A 21,960-nucleotide genomic window follows, 5' to 3' on the forward strand; every position below is an offset into this window, starting at 1 on the left:
AGGTCCTTTCAGAATGAGCTGTTCTGGGGCTTCTGTCACTTTTATGCATCTCAAAATTTACTTTTTTATTTTATAAACAAAAAAATGTTTCAAATAGATGCGTAATTGTACAACTGTACATCTTTGACTTTAGTCAAAGCGATTTTTGAATGGTAAGTCAACAACAAAACATTTGTCTTTTCCAGCAGCCATTGTACGGCAGTAAAACTAGCTGACTAGCTCTGCTTGGGTTCTGGGTTCTGGGTAGTGCCTACTGATATGTGACGTTAAATTTGGAAAGTTTGTGAAAGGGCTTGTTTTCCAGGCAACAAAAAACAAATAACTTGTTGCCAGAAAACAGCTGGATGTTTTTTAAAGCACTTGGATCATTTCTATATGCATCATAACTCCACTTTGACATAAAGAGATTATAACTTTATGTCCACTGAATGCTTGAGAAAAAGCTGTTCAGCTACGCAAATCTTGTAATTACCAAGATGAGATATTGTGTCATATAGACTGTAAACAACACTAGATTTCTATATCATGTAAGTTATTTAAAAAGAATAAATGAAATGTAATTACCTTTTACAGCTACCTCTGCTATGCTTCTGCCCCCATCAGGCATCTCACAGAGGTAAATCCCATCGTCATCAACGCCAATGTCCCGAATCGTCAGCCTTCGTTTTGTTCCCCACTCCTCCATTCCATATTTGGCCCCCGGCTGCAGTCGTCTGTCCTCCAGATACCACGTGATGGGAACTGAATCTTCTGGAACTTCACACTCCAGAACAGCTAAATCCCGTTCCCAAACTTCAAGATCATAGAGAGGTTGCTTAAACCGGACAGGTGGCTCTGCAATCGAAGGTCATAAATTAATATTGGTAGTTATAGTTACCAATGTATGTAAGATAAAATATATTATATAGTTTAGAGAATGACAACAGTAAGTCTTAATACAGTTTCAATTGCTACACATGCTCTGGTAGTGATTGATAGGTCATCAATAGTTGATCGGCAATGCTAGCTGACCAACTCTTGGTGACCATCAGGACTGGCATTCCCTCCATCCAGGCCTGTCGCTATAAGTCAATTAATCGCATGACTAATTAAAGCAAGCTCAGTAATTTCCATGATTTATCATTTTCTTTTTTCTCTCTCTTTCTACCTCTTCCCCTCTCTGTCCCTACCAACAGAAGCCTGATGCTAATTGTGTTGCAACCAGTAGACTTCAGCTAAATAAAGCTACAAGTATCAGCTAATGTAAGTTTGAGGAGATAAAATTTAATTTTTATGCTAACTAATGTGCCTGGTAATGTGACTTATCTCTGGTAGAGCCTCAGGCATGGCAGCTGGCAATGAACACCAATTTACATCCAAATTTAACCATTTCTGTTGGATGCCAAAGTGTTTCAGTCAAGCCACTTAGACGTTTCTGTGTTAGCATGCCAGGTTGTTGCATCAGGTGACTGCCTCCACTCGTATAAACCCAAAATAAAACCCCAATCAAACTCCATGGTCATGCTGTGTGATAGCTCCATGAGGGATCCCCTGTGTCTGCTGACCTTCAGTCTGTGTTTTGCCTGACTGTCACTCTAACACAATGCTGCAGTAATGCCACCTCTCAGGCACTTTACTGCCTGTTCTGGATGTTTCGGCTCCTCGCATTTACATATCCATCGCTGGTCTGCGCAGCTAAAGAAAATTGTTACATTATCGCCGGATACTTAGTGTTCTCGTCAGTGAGTGTACTCAGGATAATCTGACCCACAGCTATGTTCTTGTAGTAACACTATAAATTCAAATATGTTTTACGACAGATTCCAGTTAAGCAAACAAGAAATCAAAAGACAAGGAACTTATTTTGTTGAGGAATGGGAGGCTTGTAAACACTCAGAGGTGTTAGATAGGGAATAAAGTGCTTGCCACCGACACCAGGAGACGGTACCAGACAGTTGTAAACAACAGAATGTGGGCTTTATTTAGCCATCTGTGTGCAAAGCTCTTCGTTTCCTTATCATAGACGCTTTGCTTTACTGATATTTTGTTAAAACCAGTTGCAAATATATTTAGTTGCCTTTCAGATTCTAACTAGCTGCAAGTACAGACAAAGAGTCTGGTCTCAAATGATATATTTACTATCTCAAACTGATACTGTGGTGACCTTAGTTTAGAGTTTCTCAGGCCACGTGAGAAACATAATACCCACTCTAAAACACTCGCCTCAAATGGACCAATCCATAGCCATTCAGCAAGCCGAGTAAGTTTGCAGACTTTATGATAATGTGACTGAACTTGGCTTGTTTAGATTAATTAAGTTTTAAAGGCTGTACTGGAATATTTTCACTTTACAACCTGTTTTTCTGTGAAGTACATTGTCAACAAGCCTTGGTCAGAGGTCTTAAATCCTCTTTTTCCCTCCTCTCCTTGGCTTTATCCCAGTAAATGACCTCAGTGTACCCTTATATCCCACTTACATCATCCCAGAATCAAATGGACAGAAATTTGAGATGCATCACGCCCCACTCAGCCCCATTCCTTGCTGCAGAAGACATCCCTGGATGTCCTGCTGCTCTGACTCAACAATGCAAAGGAAATCTCTGAAAAAAGCATTGACCTACCCTTGACGGAGAGATGCACAGCGCTGAGGGTTTGCCCTGCGGTATTTGATGCAGCACAGACGTAAACTCCATTGTCCTTTTGCTTGCAGTACAGAACTTTGAGCGTGAAGTATCCTTCTCTGTCTTCATATAACAAGTATCGCCTTCCGGACAGGATAAGTCTACCGTCCTTCCTCCAGATTATTTCTGGTTTGGGTTTTCCAGTCACAAAGCAGCGGAATTTGGCATGTTTGCCCTCAGTCACAGCAAACATTTTTACTTTTGTAGACTTTGTCATGGCATCGTCCTTTAGTCGGGTTGGCACTTGTCTGCCAGTCCTTTGTTTCCCCTGATGAACTTTCCAGTGGCCGTTAGTGTAGCCGTTACGGTTTCCTTCCTCTTCGTGTCCAGGGCCGGCGTCGACGAGCAACACGGCTCCTGCCAACGCCTCTCCGAACTCATTCCGAGCTTTGCATGTGTACACCCCACCGTCCGGAGCGCGAGTCTTAAAGATCTTGAGCTGAAACCATCCTCCATCCTGGTAGCCCACGCTGAAATGCATGCTCTCAAATATTTCGTTGAGTTTTCTACCGTCCTTTTCCCAGACGACTTCTGGTCGCGGGTTTCCCCAAAGCTTGCAGGAGAAGACGGCGTCTTCCCCACGGCCGACACGCGTAGAAAGAGGCTTGATGAGGAACCGTGGCTTGTTTTCCTCTCTGAGCTCCATCTCTTGTGCCTCGCCTTCTACCTTTAGTGTGGCAGCCGCGTACGTTTCCCCAATGCTGTTCTTAGCTTTGCAAATGTATTGCCCACTGTCCTCAATAGTAACAGCAGTTATGATAAGGTTGTAAACATTGCCATCTTCAAAGACCCTATATCGTCCTTGGGGGTCAATCTTTTCGTTGTTTCGCTCCCAGATGACAGCAGGTCGTGGATCACCGCCAATCTGACACTTAAGAACGGCATCAGTCCCACTTTGGACCACTACAGGTCTTGGATAGGCTAAGAAACGTGGAGCGCCACCAAAGACATCCATTCCTTCTCTGACAGCGTCCCTCAAGTCGTTCAGGAGAGTTGTGACTTTTCACTGGACCGAGTCCATCCAAGTTCTGCTCGATACGTTTCTAAAGAAAAAAAAAACATTAGATTACTTTTACCAAAAATAGATCTCTGGCATTATTACTGACATAAATCTTAAGTCATATCAGTGGCAGATTCATGGCTTTTGTATAAGATTGAATGCAAAATATGAATCATTTTATTTTGAACAAATAAATAGCAACATTTTTTTAAAAACTCTTAAAAAACAAGAATACATACACATACAGCTGCCACTGATTTGGTGTCATATGCCATGTTTCGGTGACAGTTTTAGCACACTATGGCCACCTAGTGGCAGCTTGAGTGTCAGCTAGCACCAGCTGCCACTCAGGTAGTGACAGGTACCACGAAAGACGTGGCAGCTGCCACAGAAATAGAAGTATCTGTCCCAAAAGTCATGTCATATGTCACTGCCATGATTTGAGCTCAGCCTGCTGGGGAATTTCACGTTTCAAGAGCTACAAACGATAAAAAAAATATGTAGCAGGAATATTTATAGATTTACAGTTTGTACAAATGGGTGAATACAAAATCAGCTATAATATGGAAATAAATTGAGGTGTTCCCCAAGAGTCGGTTTTAGGTCCCAAACTGCTCATATTACACATAAATTACATATATAAAGTCTGAAAAATACTGAAACTGGGTGTGTTGTGTAAATAATGGATTATATAGAAGAGGAAAATATTTAAGTTCTGGTTGTCCTGTTAAAGATGAATGCATTCTCTGACATTTTCTATAAAGAAGCTCCAATACCAGAATATTAAAACCTGGAAACATGAGGCCAGTATTTCACGAGATAATGTTATCCAAGGGAAAATGAGTTAAAATGCCAAGAGTACCTTCTGTCATTCCAACGGTTCCCCTTCGCCCTTTCTAACTGCATGTGTTTCAGCACAAACGGATGGCATGAATATTAGGGTTAATTGAATTAGATCTGTCTGCGTGGGAGAAAAACCCAGCCCAGCAGTCAGAGGAGGACTGCTGGGCGGCCCAGGCCCGCTTGCAAAAGCAGCCACAACACACGGCCAGTACAGCTGGTGCTGTATTTCAGTGGGAAAGCTCTTAATATAGCGAGCGCTAAATAAAGACCTGTGAGGGAGTGTGTTTCGGGTATCACAAAGCCAGCCAGAAACATGCGGGCTCACACAGAAGCAAAGTCCCAGAACGAATACCTAAAAGTTTTTACCGGAACAATATGTTGTGGTTCCCGTCCCACAGGACAGAACTGGGGACCCAATCTTTCATTTCAGTGGGAATTTTCCAGAATATCTAATCTAATCTATGAAATTAGTCACCAATAATGAGCGATAGGCACGTCGCTAATCTGCTAATGCGCTAATAGCAGAGCTAATATTCGTTTAGTGCTTTTGCTAACTTTGAAAAAATGTAGCACACTTAGCTTCTCCTAAACTGTAAAGCGCTGATTTACTTAGCTGCTTTGTAAATTTTCAGTTGAATAAAGTTTGACGTGTGTTAAAGTTACAAAATTGTCAAGTGGTTAACTGTTTATATCCACGCTTTTATTTTGAAGTGGTCAGGACTGTTTCCTCTCCTTATGTTCTCTATTTTTTATGTCAAAACTAAGTTGGTGCTCGAGGGTTGGAGTCTGTAAAGGGCAGATGTGATCTGAATGGCAGTTAGCGCCTTAGCATTAGCTTGCACAAACTGCTGTGTTGGTGTAGCGCTTTAGCATTAGCGGAGCTAATGTTTTTGATTTGTGCTTTAGGGTTAGCACAGCTAACGTTTTAGCTAGTGGTCCTCACCACTGGTCACTTCCAATCAGGATAAACATGTTGGTGAAATTATGAGGTGACTTTAAGCTGATAATTTCATTTTAAAATTAAGATTAAATTATCAGCTTAATTTCATCTTAATTCTGGGAAATAAATAATTTGGCGTTTCCTGAACTCTGTAATGCTAACCCTAACCGTTAGCACAGCAGTTTAATTTCTTCTCTTTTTTCCCCCAATAACTTTATTTCAAACAAGAAACTTACAGGAACAAAATAAAAACTGTAGAGAACAAGATATAAACATAAATACAATATCTAAGAATTTTATAGAACATTTAAATTATAATGTCAAAATTAAACTGGTGCTTGGCGGTTGTAGTATTTTTAGAGTAGATATAATATGAGTTGAAGTTAGCGCTTTAGCATTAGCGGAGCTAATGTTGATGATTATTGCTTTAGGGTTAGCCAGCTACATTTTTAGGTGGCCACTCTTTTCCTTTCCACTGTCACCACATGCATGCCCCGTATGAGGAATTGCTGCAAAGTTGACAAGATAAGATAAGATTTATTGTCATCAACAGATTACAACGAGATTGAGATTTGCTCGACTCGACTTAAGAAACACAAAACAATACAATTACTGTTGCTAGATGTCTGTAGGCAGGTTTGATGATTGTGGGCTTTATTTGAATATTTAATGACAATAAATTAGCTATAGCAATCGGTTGTTGGGTAACTTTCATATGTATAACTTTTCTATGAGTATTTCGAAAATTGGTAAGTCAGATATTTTTAAATTACATCATCAAGACCTTCTGAAATCTTACTGTTAATCCAAATCATTCAGGGTGTGAGTAATTATAAAACAGCTGCTTTGCTGTGGATGGCACCGTTTCAAGTTTTGTCTCCATCCTCAGTACGCACATTCTGCAGTGCCAGAAAACATCCCGTACTACGACACTGCATGTTCACATGAACGCCTCAAAACATGTCGAAATAATCTCCTCCCCTCCTCTTCTCCTGATTTAGACCCCAATGGGAACTTTTGTTGGTTTTAAAATGTAAAGGCGCTGTAAATATAATGAAAACTGAATCAACTGTTGATCAATAACATGATCATTTTAATGGGAGGGATTTGTTGTTTTTTGTTTTTTTTTTATCATTTTTGGAAATATTTAGTCTGAATGACTCAGGATAAAGTGACTGCGAGAGATATTTCATTGCCACAGTTAAGATGTTTCTGTTTAAGAGTGTTTAATATTCCCTGTGGAAACTTAAAGAGATGAGATTGACCCCTGTGTTTACTTGTCTTATTTAATTGGAATGACCTCTGCCCTCTCCCGCCTACCTCGCTTCAGTCGCCGGGAACGGCCATCAACACGCATTCCGAGCCTGCAGCCGTGGTCCGAGTCAGGGCAGCGTGTCCCGAGTGCCGAGCCGTGTCCCAAGTCGACTTTAAATTCACACACATGCTAATCAGCAGCAACGCGGTTACATCCTCGCAGCTTTCTGTCCGGCAGCAGGAGCTGAAAGCTGCAAAACGAACCCAAACAGCAGCGAGTTCAGAGCGGCGCTTCAGTTCCTGTGTACGTTCCGGCAACTGTCATTGTTCGTGGAGCGCTGCTAAATGCTTTTGCAGCTGCTGCAGCCCCCTAAAAATACTGGGTGCCTTGATGACAGCAGAGCGGATCAGTCAGGCATTTCCATTCAGTTGCCAGCAGGAGCTAAAGATAGCTTAAGTAGCATTTCCAGCCAACCTGGCCCAGTGTGAAAAAGTAATCTGGTAAACTCAAGAAATCACTTTAAGAAAGCCCGACTGACAGGTAAATAAACTGTAGTAAATTATTTTATCTATTTATGTAAAGTAAAAACAGAAAAATGATAAGACAAAGTCATGCCGCTCTAACTCACGACGTACAATCATTTAAAACTTTTATTATGTGTTTCTATGTGTTTGTTAAACTGTCACCATGTCGTTGGAGAATAAAAAAAGACAGATAATCTGTAAAAGAAAGATCATCTCCCCCTCATTCCTGAGCTGCTATCGCCGTCTGAAGAAATGCACCAAAAACAACCAATCAGAGCCAGGGGGCGGGGCTTAGCGCTGTCAATCAACTCACTGAAAACCCGTTTATCTGCCATCATTTGTGGCTATGCTAACTAATCAAATCATTAGTGTTACTCTGGATTTTTGGGTTGAAGTGTTCATTTCCATTTTGATTCCTGGATGTTTTTTTACTCTAAATGTCAGGCATGCTCCGAATATCGTCTTTGTTTTTATCAGTTTTAAAATGAAACATGTTTTTATTATTAATTTACCACTGCTTTTTGTATTAACTTTACCAATAAAATGATTCAGTTGCATTTATTTACAAAAAGAGCCAAATGCTAAAGGAAAAAGTTGAATTCAACCCAATATAGTTTAATCAGTTTCAGATACACTGTAAAAACACAAAACACATTGCTGCGCTCTTCATATCATTTCTATTTTATGTTTTTTGGTAAACTTTAATGTCTTTTACTTTAATTTTTTTATATTTTGTCTCATGACTTACATCTTTATTTGGGACTTGAATAAATCTGAACTGAAGTGAAATATTACAAAGGTTTTTTAACTAGGTTTTAGTGCAAATATTTTTAGTTCACTTGAATTAAGACAAAACTAAAATTTCTTCAAGCTATAGCAGCTTGTTTTAAGTCAATAATTCCTTAATATTAATAAAAAAATACAATTTTATTATTTCATTTATAAAATGGGAAAATGTCTTATTATTAGTGTTTTGCTAATTTAACTAGAACTTTTTCATACATTTTAAGGAATTATTCAGTTAAAACAAAGTCCTATAAAATGCTGAAAAGATACTTGCTAGTTAGTTTTGTCTTGTTTACTAAGATATTTGCACTAAAAAGTGGATAAAGATGCCTTGTAAGATTTGCAGTTTAGAATGAAGCATGAGATGCAGAACGACAATAAGACCTAAAAAAACATCAAACCAAAATAAATTTGCTGTTTTTTCCTGCTGATAAATAGAAATACAAATACCGGTTCAGAGGTGATTGATTTATGCTCCTCTATGATTTTATTTAGAAGGTTTTCCGGTTAATTTTCTACTTCTATCCTCAGACAAACCAAATAAAATCCCTTTCATACCTAATTACACCAAATCAATCTGTCCAGGCTCAGCATTAAGCCTCTCAGCCTGTCTGTGGTTCTGGGTTTTGCTGGATAAATCGATATTATTGATTAATTGGCTGCTTCTACAGGGAAACCGATCAGATATAGAATCAAATTAAATCTTTCTGTAGAAAGGAGAGCAACTTCCCCCTCTGCTGGCCATCTTCTGTAAGTGCAACATCCCCATTTAAAATTGTTCTGATTTATTAATTTAATACAATTATAAATACTAAAACTACCAAATCTTACATGAAAACCTGTTAAACAAATATATATATTTATTATTCTTGATATAATGAGTTAGAGTACATACCACAGTAAAAACTCACAAACTAAATGCATACATAAAAATACAGAAATATAAAAATGTTGTGTATTTATTATTGTTGTTATGATAATTATTACTTATTGTATTTGTTGCAGCCTGTTGCTCTGCCCACCTCTGGCCAACAGAATATGAAATTAATGACAGTATTGCTAATTTATCCAAATATATACTAATTTTAATAATGGTTTACTAACAATAATTATCCTTTATTATTATTATTTTTAGTCAGAGTGGTATTAGTAGTATCTTTTCCTATTTATGAACATTATTGTTTTTAACAAGTTTATTATAATACTTATATCATTTAGAATGACATTTATTATTTTATTATTAATTTGAGTAATAATCTATATTAATGCATAAATCATATAAATGTATAATTTCTTGTTGATATTTTGTGGTAGCAGTGATAACAGTAGTATTTAATTTTTAACATTTTAATACTGGAAAATATTTATATAATAACATATATTATATAAATCATTGTATAAATAAAACATCCATCCATTTTCTTCCACTTACCCGGGTCGGGTCGTGGGGGCAGCAGCTTCAGAAGGGAGGCCCAGACTTCCCTCCCCAGCCTCTTGTTCCAGATCTTGTTCCCAGGCCAGCAGAGAGACATCGTCCCTCCAGCGTGTCCCGGTTTTCCCCTCCTCCAGGTGGGACCTGAACACCTCACCAGGGAGGCGTCCAGGAGGCATCCTGACCAGATGGCCGAGCCTCAACTGGCTCCTCTCGATGTGAAGGAGCAGCGGCTCTACTCTGAGTCCCTCCCGGATGACTGAGCCCAGACACCCTGCGGAGAAAACCCATTTCTGCTGCTTGTATCCTCGTTCTGGGAGCGGACCCTGGCGATCTGAGCCTAAAACATTATTTTTATTATTATATTATTTTTATTTTTAGCAATAAAATTACTGCTGATTAATCAAACATATAATAAATTTATTCTTGTTATTTATTTAGTTTCCTTTATTATTTCTTTATTGGGAGGTTTTCTGTGTTCAACCTGCTGGTTTCCTTTAGGACCCGGGGGAAGTCCCTGATGTGCAGGTCAGTTCCTCCTCCTCCTCCTCCTCCTCCTCCTCCTCCTCCTCCTCCTCCTCCTCCTCCTCCTCCTCCTCCTCCTCCTCAGCTGTTCCGGCGGCGCAGCAGCGGAGCCCCGGACCCAGACTCTCTCCTCTCCGCCTTTTCCTCTCCCTCCCCTGGAGGAGTCCATGTAGCGCCCCGCACCGTCCCGCACACAGACAGAAGATGAAGATGAGGTGCTGGGTTCATTTCATTTCTGAAACTTTCTCTCACTTTGTGTCAGAGTAAAACCTGAAAAGCTGTGAACGCGTTTTCTCCGCAGGTGTTGCTCTCGGCTGCAGCTCTTCCTCCGCTGCGTCCTGCTCCTCATCCTCCCGGCTGCGTCGCAGTGGTCAGGTAGGAAAACCTGCGGCTGCCACCGCGTTTCCCCCGCAAACCTGCGCAGACAGATAAACTCGCTTATTTGCGCAAAATAGTTTAAAAAGTAAATGCGAACAATCAGTTCAAAAGTTTAAAAGTTTGCAGGATTTTCTTCTTCTTCGTTTTTGCAAATCCTCGCGCCCCCAATGGTGCATCTGCCTCAGACTTTTAGATATGATTGATTATTGACAGGATTTTACTCAAATCTAAGCTTGAATGTTTGGAAGATTTTTTTCTGTCCACGTTTGTTTGGCATTTTTTCTTTCTTGCTGCTCTGAATCCTTCATCCTGATCGCTGGAAATCCATTTTAGGAAATGTTTTTGTAACAGATGATGGCGAATGAAAACGGACAGGATGATGTTAATATTTGGTTGGCTCTTCCCGCGTTTCCCTTACAATACTGCGCAAAACTTTGTCAATACTGCGCTAATACCTGCATCTTCATTACAATGTACATAAAACTGTCAATATCACGGTTATATAGCAAGTGTTTCCGTTACAAATGTGCGCAAAACTGTGACAATGTCAAAAAAACACAATTTTACTATTGAGGTGTTTCCATTAATTAATAGTTTTAATGCAGTAAAAATCACACGGGAATACTTTGTTCACCATTAAAACCTCATTCTGCTCCATCACCTTCCTTCCACTTCCCGTCGTCTTCCTTGTCACTTCCGCTGTAGTAACATCCTGTTACTACGCTGATGTGGTAACATCCTGTTACTACGCTGATGTGGTAACATCCTGTTACTACGCTGATGTGGTAACATCCTGTTACTACGCTGATGTGGTAACATCCTGTTACTACGCTGATGTGGTAACATCCTGGTACTACGCTGATGTGGTAACAGGATTCATACGAATTGAATTGAATTCATTCAATTTCAATACAACCAAAAATCCTCATCTTAGCATCAAAACTTTTTATTGGAAAACGAAGGTTGTTTTTTTTTTTAAAGAAAATTGGCGTTTACTTTCCCAAATGTCAAATTTTGCAATTGTATGTTCAATGGGAATGCAGCTCCTGATCACTAAAGGATCCAGAAGACGAATTGTTGTGGAAACCACATTAAACCTGCATGCTGTAAATCTTTTTCACCTCTTTTAACCGGAAAATGTGGGGTGTTTCCCTGCGGTTTGGTTGGGATCGGGTGGAGAATCGGTCCACAGGAAGACCAGCAGCTCTGACTCAGTGTTTCCCATTGCTAAGCTGGGTCAGGAATCCCTATTGTCATGTGATCTTTGACATGCGCCCAGCGGGACGCCGCCGGGGGAGGGGAGCGGCTGCGACGGACCCCAACCGTGCCATTTAACGGCCCGCTGTCCTCTCCTTTCTGGGCCAGCGGGACGGACGTTGGAAAACAAAACAGAAAAAGAGGGAAACTCTGCTGGACTTTATCTGCTAATCATGGATGAAAACTTGAGTTTTAAAAAGTTTGCATTGTTCTAATGGAGCCTGAAGCTGCAAATCCTTCACAAAATGTATAATTAGGGAAGAAAAAAAAAGCCAACCCATCTGGTCAGGGATAAAGTCTGATTTCCTGCACCAGTTCTGTTCACCCAGTGAACCTTGTGATGTTTAATTCCTGGATTTTCTAGTCATTAAACCTGCTTACGCGTAATCTTCCTCCCTGGAAGTGTCTCAAGTCCCATCGAGCGTTTGTTTTGTCGTATTGTGTCAGCTGCCGCCGTTTAGAGAGTTAATTAGACTGAAGCTAAGTAGATGTTTGCAGACTGACAGTGGGTTTATTGTGGCTGTAAGCCTGTGTTTCTGGGTGGGAGGAACATTAAATGTCCAGTTTAGGTGTGGATCTGATGACTGACCACCCAGATCTCACACAGTTATGGTGGCGGACGATCATCTGAAGGTGGAAGTGTAGAGAATTTACATGAATCCGACTCTTTAGCATCTGAGCTCCAGGTCTTCGGATCCGTCTTTAGACCAACATGACGGCAGCGCTGGATGTTGGTGAAATTATGTGGTTATTTTAAGCCTAAATCTGCTGGGAAAATGACTAATTTTGGGTTTTCTGAGCTCCAAGAAGAACTCAGAGACCAGAGAAGAGTCCTGAACCGAAAGGAAGGAGTAAGTTTACCGTTTTCCTAAGAGCTCTGAGTACCAAATTCAGCCCATCTGTAATGCATAGAAAGACCTGTCTGTCAACATCCAAGTCATTCATTGAAAACACATGACCCAGTTAGCATTACAGTGTTAGCACACCTGGAAACATGAGGTAGAAACAGCTGCCTTTGGTTTAGCTGGTTTTCATTTGGAAATGCGGAGGTTGGTGAATCTGGAAATCTCTAGGAAGATGTTATATTTTCTCAGATCACTTTCCTCCCACATGAAGAAACACCCAAAATCTGTCATTAAAAAGGTTAAATATATGAATTTTAGCTGGTAGTGGAGTCTGACTTCACACAAGGCTTTTGTTAAGTCTCCTACACAGAAAGAAACACACCCAACCCTGACCTGCTTCAATATGACTGCATGAAAAAACCTCCACATGTGCTCACACTCATGTTTTCATCCATTTATGGTTTTTACAGAATTTCTATCAAATTAAAAAAAACATTCAGTAGATTAATGTTCAAAAATATCCAAAATGAAAAGTTGTCACAAGTCAAACCACCTAAGTTTCTTAGATCTTTATTGATTTTCCCATTGTTCTGTCTGCTGGTTGATCTAATAAATTCAGTGAAATAGATCATTTATAATCAAAAATTGTGAGTCTAGGGAGAAAGTTTAGGCTTATTTGGAGGAACATATTTGAGCTTGTATGATTTTGACTGTGGATTAGAGAAAATTCACCGTAACTTAAAAAACAAATCAAACAGTTTTGTTGTTTGCATATCAATTAGGGGTAGGAATTTTTTTGCTCACTCACGATTTGATTCAAAACGATTATTCGTGATGATTTCTGCTTTAATCGGTTGGAAAGGATCCTCATGATCTACTCCAGTCTGCTTTGCGAGGTAGAATGACAATCTTGAGACTTTAAGGTGTCACGTTTATTAAATTTTAAATATTAAACCATGTTTAGATGGAATTACTCCCTCCCTACATCCTCCATTTTGTTGTGACGAAGTGTCACGTAGAGAGCGCTTCGCCCCCATGAACAACAACGTTGCATTTTCCATCCAGAATTTTTTTGTCATTTTACAGCATTTGTAATTGTAAAAAAAAAAAAGTGTATAATTTGTCACCAAATCATAAAAACACTTTGCATTATTGTCTCCTACGGATACAAACACCGGATAGCCAACTATCGATGTCGCTCTCCAAATGTATTTCTACGGAGACATTCAGGGATTTTTTATTTATTTTGCGTTGCAATAATGTAGTAGTCAGTGGCATCTTGGACACTTGAATACTTTCTGCTGAGGTTTTTCCATGTATTATAATATGTCGTTTGTGGTGCATTTGAATCCTAAAGAAAAATATATAAAACTTAAAATATCTCACTAACTCTCTTTCCATTCCTTCTAAGACAAACAAAAACTTTTTGTAAGAAGGGAGAAAAAAGGTAAAAATATATTCAAACTATTTGGACTATTTTTGGGCAGTTTTAATAGTTTTTTGTGTTTTTAGTCTGAATGGTTAATAAAGGGACATTTTCATACGCATCTCAACCTCAGACAAACAAAAACATGAAGTTAACAGCTCGGTTTTCAACCAGTTTCTGCACCAAAGAGTTAAGAATGTATAAACACGTTTTCAGTGAGGCTCTTTAAATGTGAACATATAATTTTAAATAGATATTTGCTGTTGTATGCAAAATAAACAAGGGTGTATTTGCTGATTTATTGCGATGTAACGCAAGTTTTGTGCATTTCTGCTTAAAACATGGCAACAAACTTCTGACCAATCCCAACGCGGCGTACTGAGCTCGGTACCGGACTCTGTGACGTAGCTCTGCTTCGCTGTAGCTTAGCTCCAATATTCGCGGTGTTTCCGAGGTGATCAATCTTCATTTTACACATTTTTCGCTCAGTAAACTCATGAGCACCTCGGTTTCTCCGGGAATTTGGTCAAAACCAAAAAGAGTTTTGACCAAAAAAAGAGTTTGGTCTTTACCTTAAACCTCCGTTTAAGGTAATGTTTACCTTAAACGGAGACGGGACCGGCTGAATCTCTGACTTTTGTAGTTTCCTCTGCGCATGCGTTCGCTCCACTTCCGTCTCCATGGCGACGTGAGAACGTCGCCTCAGACAGCGGATTTTTTTATTTTTACATTTTTGACATGGATTTTGGGCCGTTTTTCATGGACCCTGAATGAACGTGGAGTTGAACCCGTGTCTGTTTTTGTCCTGCTGTTCAGCCGTTATTTGTGTTTCACCTTCGCGCTGCCCTCAGATCTCGTCCTCAACGTCCAAATGTTGGGTTGACGGCTGCAAAACACAGAGGAACTGGGTAATTACTGGCTGTGCACTGAAAGAAGAGGATTTGTCGAGCACTCGCTCCAGAACTAATGGCACCATGAGAGCCGCTTCGCCTCTCAGCACCTCTTTCCTGTTTCGGGTGAAACCTTTACTTATTTGCTCGTCTTTCCCAGGTAATCCAGGTAACACTCAGCACAAGGTGTGAAGCTCTGCAAATTACAGGACTCTACTGTATATACATGTTTTCTATTCAGTTCTGCAGATCTGTGTTGACTGATCTGAGTTTTTACTTTGTTTCGTCCATCTTAGTGGTATTTTGTGTTTCTCCTCCTTCCTAAACCAACCGTCTTATTAACTCTGCCTTGTTTCTTCACTCGTTATTCGCAGCAGAAGAATCTGAAACGACATGTATTGATGGATAAATTACATTTACTGTTATAATTAGTTCCTGTTTTAACTTTATTCGATTTATTGGTGAAGGTTAGTTTAGGTTGTGGAGTGTCTGCTCACAGTTAACCAAGGGAACATTAGTTAGTCTGGTTTTTACCACCCAGGCTCAATAAAAGCCAACAGTGTGAAAACTATTGATTTAAATGGTTTTAATTAAATGTACTCTTTCATAAATTATTTATAAACTGAAGTTTTGCTTCTGGAGAGAATAAAGACGATTTCTTTTTTTTTACCTCGCTCAGTGTTGGCTACACTACACACAGACTTGTTGCCATAGCAACCGACAACAACGCCATGACATTTAACAGGATTCAACCCCAAAAAACAATCAAACATTTCCCACACAAAGAACATAAAATTCAATTCGTTACAATTTTATGTTTTCAGGCTTGATGTTCATTTTGTGATTATTAATAAATGATTGCTGTGGTAGATTAGCTACTGCTGCTATTAGCAAAGCTAACATAGCGGTGGTTGATTAGCTAATGTAAACACCTGTTTTACTGATGATTTGTCAGAGTTGGTGTGTTAGTCACCTTTTTATTTTGTTAACTGAACCAAAAAACAGAATTCTGCAGCACATCTACATGTTAAGATTTTCAAAGTCAAGCTAGCATAACTTAACTATGTGCCTCTCCCTCCATATATATATTTTTTAATTAAAAGTTTTTTCTGGCTTTATTAGTTGCCGTAGTAGCAAAGCTCTGCGTCCCTCCTTCTTTTACATAGCATGCATACATTCCAGATTTTGCACCTTATGTTGACAACATGGCAGCTAAAACCAGTGCTAGTCATTGTCTGCGGGGTGGGATCTAGCGCAAATGATGTCACGTTGCAAGGGGTCTATAGAAACAAGTTTTATCAGAATTGGTATGTTTCCATTAAGAAAATTTATTTTCATAATTTGCGCAATTCTATGGCTAATGGAAACCCAGCTGGTGTTTTCTTATCTTGGTCAACATAAATCGGGAATGGAAAACGAGTTGACTGGTCATTATTGGGTTTGTTGTGGCTAGCAGCTGTTGCAGAAGTTAAAGATCTTTCTCTCCGGTTTTTACGGCGCAAACTAGAGAATTCATTAGACGTAAAGCAGGGCACACTTTTCCTCCGGGTGGTCAGCTCGTCTGCTGCCTTCAGTCTGGATGGGAACTGGTTTCCATGACCACCAGGTGCAGATTATTCCCCCACAAAGCAGCGTTTGGCTGAAGCGGGGGAAACCGGATCTGTGTACCTGGCACTTTGTCCCGGTCTTCAGCTTCAGGTCGTGTTCACTAGTCTTCTTTGACAGCCTGCTGAACACAAAGGGACATGAAACCAGAGACCCTCTCCCCCCATCCCATCAACTCCCACCATCACTCCATATTTTCCGTCTCCGGTTCTAGGAAATGTATACCATCAGCTTTTCACTCTCCATGATTTATGGCCGATGCCAATATAGACCGCTTTATGTCTCTACTGGTGATGTGATCCTTTTAATATTATCAAAAAGATGCAAACGGTGTTAAACCCAAGCACCAGCTACCAGCCATTTCCCCTTTTTAGTGAATGAATAGACCATTCAGCATTTCACGAGGCCCCTCTCGGGAATGCCATTGTGCATTTTGAACCTCACTTTGCAGTTATATCCCTCTTTTTTTGCTCTCCACGTCTGCTTATCTTCTGATTGACTCTCATGATGTGTGCGCCGCTTTTCAGGGCATCCTTGAATTCCACTCATTCACCCGTCTTTCAAGAGCGGCCGTCCCGTCTCTGGAGGCACTTACCCTCACAAATCTCACACCATGGGGGTGTGAACTGAGGAGAATCCTATGGGACAGGGAGATTACCACCAAGGCCACAGATCTTGTGACAAAAGGGGGATTTTGCTGAGTCTGAGACTTTGGTTTGGGTATTTTTTTCACGGTGAGCATCAGGAGGCTGGAAGGGAAGCCTCCAGGTGCATTTGGTTTGGACAAGTTAAGCGTTAAAAGCCAAAGAACGGAGAAAAAACTCCGACAGGGACTCTCGACGTCGCTGCTTGCATCTTGTTTTACAAAAACAAATAATTTGGTTCCTTATAGCTGTGAAATGTGAATCGGGAGCTTGAGGACAGTTAAAATCAACTCAGTGATGTCATCGCGTGATGAAGATGCATCATTTTGCTTCCCTTTTCAACATCAACCACAAGTTGAACTATTTTGTACAGAGTTTTGTGCCAACTGTGGTCTGATTGGTCAGAAGTTTGTTGCCATGTTTCATGCAGAAATGTGCTCGGATGGTGATGTTGGTATTTCACTTCAACTAGTCCATTTTTGTATTTGCAGGCATCTTGAAAGCAGAATGTTTATCTGACGTGGTGAGGAATTATGTACATTGTTTAAGAATCCTCAGTAAATAACTACAAAGAAAAAACTCCTGAATGGAAATTGCAACGTTGGCGTCCATGGGGGAGTTTGCAGAAAGGTGGCGCTCGCTACGTGACACTTCACTAAAACAAAGTGGAGGAAGCAGGGAAGGAGTAATTCCATCTAAACATGGATTCATATTTAAATTGTAATAGATGTGAAGCTTTCATGTCTCGATTTGTCATTCGGCCCTACGAAGCAGGCTGGAGGAGATCACCAGGATTCATTGCACACTGAGATTAAAGCAGAAATCAATATAAAAAAATGATTTTGAATCAAATTCTGGCCCCAAAAATTGGAATCCAATTGTGAGAAAGTAAAAGATTCCCACTCTGCTATGTTTACATTTCACTGCTAAAAGTAAAACTCTTTGCACCCTTTCCCTTATTTTTCCAAGATGGAGTGTTTCTTCAACACAAACAGCAAAACCTGTCTGCTCTGGTTTTGACATTTCCCTTCTTTAACCGGTTTTTATATCCATATGAAGCGACATGAATACTTTTTATAGTAGAATTATATGCACTTGTTCAATTTCCATTACATAACGACAAAGACGGATGGAAATTGCAACGTTGTCGTCCACAGAGGAGCTCGTCTCCATGACGCTTCATTGTAGCAAAACAGTGGAAATGAGTGTGCTGCACACCGAAGTTGGTGTTGTGTGAGAATACGAAGGTACGGCGACCACATGACTGCGTGTCGACTGTTCGGGTTTGGATGAATTATGGGAAAGACTGAAGGCTCCCATGTTTCTCCTCCTTTCCCTCTAATCCAAATGGATACTAACAAGTTAGATGGGTTTGTTGGGAGTCCAACCCCGTTTCTTCACCACGGTTTAGCTTAGCTTCACCAGGTTATTATACGGTACACAGACGGAGCGCTGGGCGCCTGAATGGTTATGCTTCATACACTCTGACGTTGTTCTGGTCCAGGTGGTTCAGTGCCATCAGAATTAGAGACGGGAAAGATTGTAGACTGTAAACATCTAGAGGTGCTTTAAAAGATCTGTAAGGCTTTTGGTCCAGACAGTGCCATTATTGGCAGGATTTGGCTTCCTCACTGACCATTTGATTGGCTGAAACAACAGTAGGCACCATGTTGTTTGGAAAAAGTAGTTTATAGCCGTATTATTTGGGTTGTGTAAAATCTTTATAACCGCTGAATGTTTTCTCCACAAGCTGTGAAAGAAGTGTTTTTCCCAGGAGAGATTTCTGCTTTTTGTCACGTAAGAAGGCTTTGGATCATAAAATAAACTGTTACATCAGACATATATAACCTGAGAAAACACAAGAAGCAGTTTTCAAACGATGAAAAGCTTTTTAGGTCACAAATTAACTGTGATTGAGCCATTTTACTTAAGTTTTACGTTGCTTAACACCTGAACTGCAGATATAAGAAAGTATTGCAATAGTACGTCTGGTGAATAAAAGATTTCTAAAAGCAACACATTATCTAAAAAAATCCCATCAAAAACAGTAGAAAAAACAAAGTCAATGGCTGAGTTTCCATTGACCTTAAAATTGCTCCAATTGGAAATATGAAAATGGAAATACGGCATTTTGGAAAAAAGCTTTTGCACTACAATGAGTTTTTATTTTTTTTACAGCTGTATCAAAATTTGTGTGCAAAACACTTTTGAGTCACATCAACAAACTGATGTTACTACAGATGGAAACTACAAAGAAGACAAGAAGAGATCGGAGGATGTTTTAATCTCTTATCGCCTGAATAAATTTGATTTTAATCACGTTTCATATTTAATAGTAACACCACATTTATGAAATTGACTTTAGATTGGAATTGATTTTATTTTCCAGATCAGTTTTGTTTACACCTAACACTGATATTAAGCTGGATAAAAACTAAGCACAGTTTTTGTTGCATTAGTGAAACTATTGTTTATGATTGGTGTTTTAGGGTTAGCTTAGCCCACCACCCATGAGTCTTGCAGGTGTATTTTGGTGTCATTGAAAGCTGTTTCAATATTAATATTTCAGCTTTCACCAACTCATTCAACATCCCCACATATCTAATGCATTTTACAGCCTTTCTATGTATTTCTGCTCGGATTTGTTGTTTGTTTCTAAAAGAAAAACTCAAGTGGTTTTCATTTCTCGTGCCTCATTTGTGGGAAGAAATATCCAGCGATTGCACATTTCAGTCTGTATTTCTTGGTAGCTTAAAGGCTCTCCGCCCCCACAGCAGAAATTAGCAAGTATTAGTGGAAAAATGTCTAAAAGGAGGCCAGGATTGCAAAAGTTGGTGAGGCTTTTAGTGGGATTAAGCTGTTGGGCTCTGCTGAGCTGCAGGCTCCAGGAAAAAGGAAAAGGTCACTTTTTTCTTCATCAACGCATTTAGTTGCAGCTGTAAAACTGAGAGCAGTGCAGATGACCTAATTACCTAATTATCTATTCTTTCATCTCTTATGTTGCTTTCAAATGCATTTTAAAAGCCAGTCAGACTCATTACGCTCTCCAGTTTAATCCCAATCACATGGATTATAAACGCCGTTGCTTTGCTGAGGCTGAAGCGGAGTTACACCGTGACCTCTGCCATTTCCCCCCCACCCCCCCAAGCTGACGTGGCCAGTCTGGGAACAATAACCGCTGGCACCCTGGGCTCTGCTAATTGAGGGCCCTGATATTGTCTGGCGGATGAAAGCCTTCTTTGTGGTATCTCCCGATCTGCTGTATCACCCCGCGGCCGCCGATAGCCGTGGTAGCCGTGGTAGCCATGACGCCATCCCCCTCCAAGCGCCATCTGCATTCTTTGTCGGGGATTTAAGTGTCAATTGAAGGTGAGGTGTAATATTTCCAAAACGACTGGAGGAATGTTCCAGTTGGACGTAAAGATTTGTTCTTGAACATGACTGAAAGTTGAATTCTGCAGCAGGAATGGACAGAGATCAATCTTTGTTTGAATGCATACGCAGGTGCGCAGGTAGCAGCATTTCCCCCCTGATTACAAAGTCCAAGGCCTGTAAAGGCAGGCAGAGGTTTTACATGAAGTGTGTGAAGAAATGATTTATTGAAAAGGGGAAAATCTGGAGTGAGACTCAGAAAAAAGTTCTTCTGTTGAACTGTTAAAACATATCAGGTGTTTATTGCTTGGAGTGAAAGTTTTCTTAAAATTCAGTTTTCACTTTTTAAAACCCTGTTTAAATTTTTAAAATTCTGTCTGTTAAAATTCAGAAAAAAATACTAGAAAATTGTCTTTGGAAGCTTCCTGAAAGGGGCAGTTTCATTTCAAATGGACTTCTTTTAGTTTTCCATCATGTTATAATGTTATTCCCTCAAAACGTCACACCTGGAGTGTTTATTTGATACTTTAATGCAGGTTTTAGAAATCCTTTAATCTCCATGGCAACTATTCAGCTATTAAAACACCTGGTTGGATGTAGCCCCGCCTTCAAGGTGTAGCTCCTCCTTGGAAGTAAATGCTCTTTTAAGTCATATTTGACATATTTAGCATTTTTATAACAACTGAAGGTAACAGTGACCTGACTAGGATATTAAATGGCACCATGTGCCTGGAGAACACAAAATACTGCCCCTATAAAATTTAGTTTCAAAGGTAAAAAGGAAACAATTCAGTCTGATTTAGTAAAAATTCAGAGCAGATAATTAGAAAGCCACCTCTGGACCTTTAAGAAGCTCCTTTAAAGCTCCTAAACATGTACACACACACACACACACACACACACACTATCTAAGCCGTCAAAAGTTAGCTTTGAATCAGGCTTAATGCAGCTTTTGCAGCATTTAAACTCTGAGATGTTGTCAATATTCTCCTATACTGCAGGGGGCAGCGTAGGACGCCTACAGCAAGTGTTAAAACATGTTAGAAGTAAAAACAGCTGTAATGCTGCGTTTCATTTACCTCTGAAGTTTGAACTTGAGTCTTGGTTTGATGTCAGTTGTTTCTTCTCATCACACTTTCTCTCTTTTTTCCCACTAACTGTTGAAATGAAGAAAAAATAATTTAATTACATTAAGATGTAAATTATAACATTAAACATTACATTAGAATGAAAATGAAGTTGGTGCTTGAGGATTCAACTTTGTAGTTGAAATTAGCATGATAGCTTTAGCTTCCACTAGATGCTGTTGGATTAGCGTGTTAGCATTAGCATTCACTTATTAGCACAGATTCCCAAATTCCATGTACTTGTGATGATTATTAATAATCTTTAATAATGAAGCTGCTTCAGTAGCTGAAACTTTTCTCTTTAGTTAATATCTGCTGTTTGGAAACAACCATTTCTGAACTAAGCTAAGCTAAAATTAGCTTGATCCAGACTTTCTTCTGTCAATTTCTCTCTCATCCCTTGGATAAAAACCAACTTCTTTCAGGAAACCTGCAGCCATTTTAAACGTTG

General features: G+C 39.7%; 2 protein-coding genes across 12 annotated transcripts in view; one reads left to right on the plus strand and one right to left on the minus strand.

Moving 5' to 3' along the window:
• The window catches only part of LOC102236993 (obscurin-like protein 1), a 48,267-nt gene extending 38,616 nt beyond the window's left edge, over positions 1-9,651 (minus strand). For 10 of the 11 annotated variants that reach the window (XM_023336762.1, XM_023336761.1, XM_023336760.1 and 7 more), the window contains exons 1-3: positions 6,764-7,020; positions 2,601-3,703; positions 565-834 (exon numbers count right to left, since the gene is read on the minus strand). In XM_023336762.1, the coding sequence (XP_023192530.1) occupies positions 565-834; positions 2,601-3,615 (1,285 nt within the window). In that variant the 5' untranslated portion in view covers positions 3,616-3,703; positions 6,764-7,020. Of the gene's footprint in view, positions 1-564; positions 835-2,600; positions 3,704-6,763; positions 7,021-9,440 lie in introns of those variants that run through there. The other variant, XM_023336752.1, reaches the window with a different exon arrangement.
• Positions 9,652-10,060: 409 nt separating this feature from the next.
• The window catches only part of col18a1 (collagen type XVIII alpha 1 chain), a 78,516-nt gene continuing 66,616 nt past the window's right edge, over positions 10,061-21,960 (plus strand). Inside the window, exons 1-2 of the mRNA XM_023337608.1 lie at positions 10,061-10,180; positions 10,267-10,340. Coding sequence (XP_023193376.1) covers positions 10,170-10,180; positions 10,267-10,340 — 85 coding nt within the window. The 5' untranslated portion in view covers positions 10,061-10,169. The remainder of the gene's footprint in view (positions 10,181-10,266; positions 10,341-21,960) is intronic.

Source organism: Xiphophorus maculatus, chromosome 7, assembly GCF_002775205.1.
Source record: "Xiphophorus maculatus strain JP 163 A chromosome 7, X_maculatus-5.0-male, whole genome shotgun sequence".
Taxonomy (NCBI): Eukaryota; Metazoa; Chordata; class Actinopteri; order Cyprinodontiformes; family Poeciliidae; genus Xiphophorus; species Xiphophorus maculatus.